The sequence below is a fragment of the Morone saxatilis genome, unplaced genomic scaffold (genome assembly GCF_004916995.1).
Source record: "Morone saxatilis isolate NCDOM2014 unplaced genomic scaffold, NCSU_SB_2.0 Contig8, whole genome shotgun sequence".
Lineage (NCBI taxonomy): Eukaryota > Metazoa > Chordata > Actinopteri > Moronidae > Morone > Morone saxatilis.
The window spans coordinates 16,378,360-16,380,683 of record NW_023340257.1 but is presented as its reverse complement, the minus strand read 5'-3'; the positions used below and the strand labels follow the sequence as shown (position 1 = coordinate 16,380,683).

Here is a 2,324-nt window from a genome sequence, read left to right as displayed (position 1 = left end):
CTGTTACTCATAACAACTGTTTTGTGCGTTCGAGTCGGATTATATCTGTTGATAAGATAGGGCTGAATAATGTGGCTCGTTCTGGTCTGCTGTTAGACATGTATGAACACACTGTCTCCTAGGGGAAGAGTCTGTTGTGTGGGTGGCTCTTCCTCGCAGTGTGGAGGTTGATAACATCTCGCCCAACCAGAAAAATGTCTTTTATTCAACCGCCATCCGGATGCAAAACAGAAACTGAAAATCTCCTCTGCTCAGTCAAATCCAACTGTTTGTTTTAGTCGTTTATTTTAGTGTATTTGTGTGTTTCACAAGAAGAAGATATAAAGTATATATCTTCTTCTTAACTTAACCCCCCCGTGTTATTGTGTACAAGTGTTTATTAATCTCCCTCCTCCTATGATCTGTCTGTGTAGATATGGAACAGCACAGCGCTCCCTGCTGCCCTATGAGCCCCACCTCAGTGTGGACATCACCTCCAGTGGAGAGTCCTCCTCAGGCTTCACCAGTCAGGATAGCACCATGGAGCGCTGCAAAACAGGTACCTTCGAACAGAGTTAGCAACCAGCATTGAGCGCTCCCTCTGGTTCCCGCTTCAGACAACCACTGGTCAAAACTAACAGTAATTTATTGTATGTGTGGCTTTTTCTTCTCGCCCTGTGTTGCTGTTGTTTTTTATTTCTCCTGCGGCAGAATCAGTTGCACTTTGGGGACAAATAAATGTCCTGAACTTGAACTAAAGAGCCAGATATTTCCTTTAGGAGTTGGTAGAGACCAAAAACAGAGTTAAAAGGAGAGTGAATATTAGACATACACTCATCAGGAAACATGAAACCAAATGAATCATAATGTTGTTCTCTGTATCTGCTGTATGTGTAAGTAGGCAGCTGTTTCTTAACACATCATCTTAAAAGGTGATGATATGTGGTTAACAAGGTAATCAAACTTGTCTTTAACTGCATTCATGGTCCCTATATTGTTTCAAAGTGTGTTACACAGTGGAGTAGAGATGACAGAGTGTGATTTTGTGCTTTGGTGGGTGGGTGGAGGTCAGTGTTTAAATGTGCTATAAGTATTTAATCCTCTTTGCCAACCATGGAGGTTCAGTGTAATTTGCTTTAATCCTGTGAGTGTCTGTGTGTTTTCTGTCTAGAGCCCCTCTGGCATGTCCCAGTGTCGTCGTCTCGTGGACCGGCAGGTGGAGGGGGGCAGAGGAGAGTACCCAGACAGGATGTCCCGGGGAAAGATTCTCCAAACAGACACTCGAAGGTGAGACTCGTCATCACCCACGTCTCATCTGTTCATCCGTCACCTCCGAGTCCGTCTGAATGTTGCCCTCTTGTCCTCTGCAGGGCGAGACTCAGTACTCCAGCCACTCCAGCAGCAACACCCTGTCCAGTAACGCCTCCAGCAGCCACAGCGACGAGCGCTGGTTCGACGGAGGAGCCGGAGGAGAGCGAGGAGGCGGGGGTTGCCTCGGCGACCCGGCCGACCCCGACCCCGACCTTCTCAACAAGGGGGGATCTAACGACAGCGGCATCGATGCCTCAACCCACTACAACAGCGCTCGACACGGCAACGTGACCAACAACCAGTCCCACAAACCCATGCACAGCTTCGTGACCTACAGCGGCATGCAGGAGCTGTCCGTGGGAAGGAGCAGCGGCGGGGGGGAAGCGAGGAGACGAGAGTCTTCGCCCGTCATACCAGCGGCAGCCAATAAGAACAAAGGATATCGGACGAGGACGTTCCCGCCTCCTGGCTCCAGCGCTGATAAAATGGATGCTTTCAAACCCAGGTAAGACACCGACTCGCTGATTAGATGCATCTTTTACGGCGTGTTTTTTTATGGAGCTAATATTAAGTAACTGGACGATTTAGCTCAGATATCTTTTATTGGATGGTGCCGAGTTACATTCATAAATCTGGCAGTTTAATGCTGCTCTGCTTAATGGAGAATGTATGTACTTGGTAATAACTTCAGACGTTTGAAGAATCTGTAGTGGATGACCAAGCAGCAGTTATGTACCACCGCTAGATCATCAGGGTTTTTTAACAGGAAAACAATATAAAGATCACACCACCATGTGTATAAAATCTAAGTATTTATCTGGTATTTATGTATTTATAACATCCAACATCAGTTTACAACTCTGCTTTCTAACAGTTATCAGAATCAGAATATTTTTTTACATTTTCTTTTCCGCCCAATGGTGTGATACATGAACATCTATCTTTAAAGGATACATTAAGGATTAAAGCAGCCTAATCCTTGTGAAACATACAGATCGTCACGTGATCTCCTCTGCTGGTGGACTTGGTCACTG

General features: G+C 46.1%; 1 protein-coding gene across 1 annotated transcript in view; it reads left to right on the top strand.

Moving 5' to 3' along the window:
• The window catches only part of LOC118341556 (signal-induced proliferation-associated 1-like protein 3), a gene marked incomplete at its 3' end in the record, with an annotated part of 58,934 nt that overhangs the window by 51,589 nt on the left and 5,021 nt on the right, over positions 1–2,324 (top strand). The window contains 3 exon segments of the mRNA XM_035679831.1: positions 414–538; positions 1,151–1,266; positions 1,350–1,795. Of these exon segments, the coding sequence (XP_035535724.1) occupies positions 414–538; positions 1,151–1,266; positions 1,350–1,795 (687 nt within the window).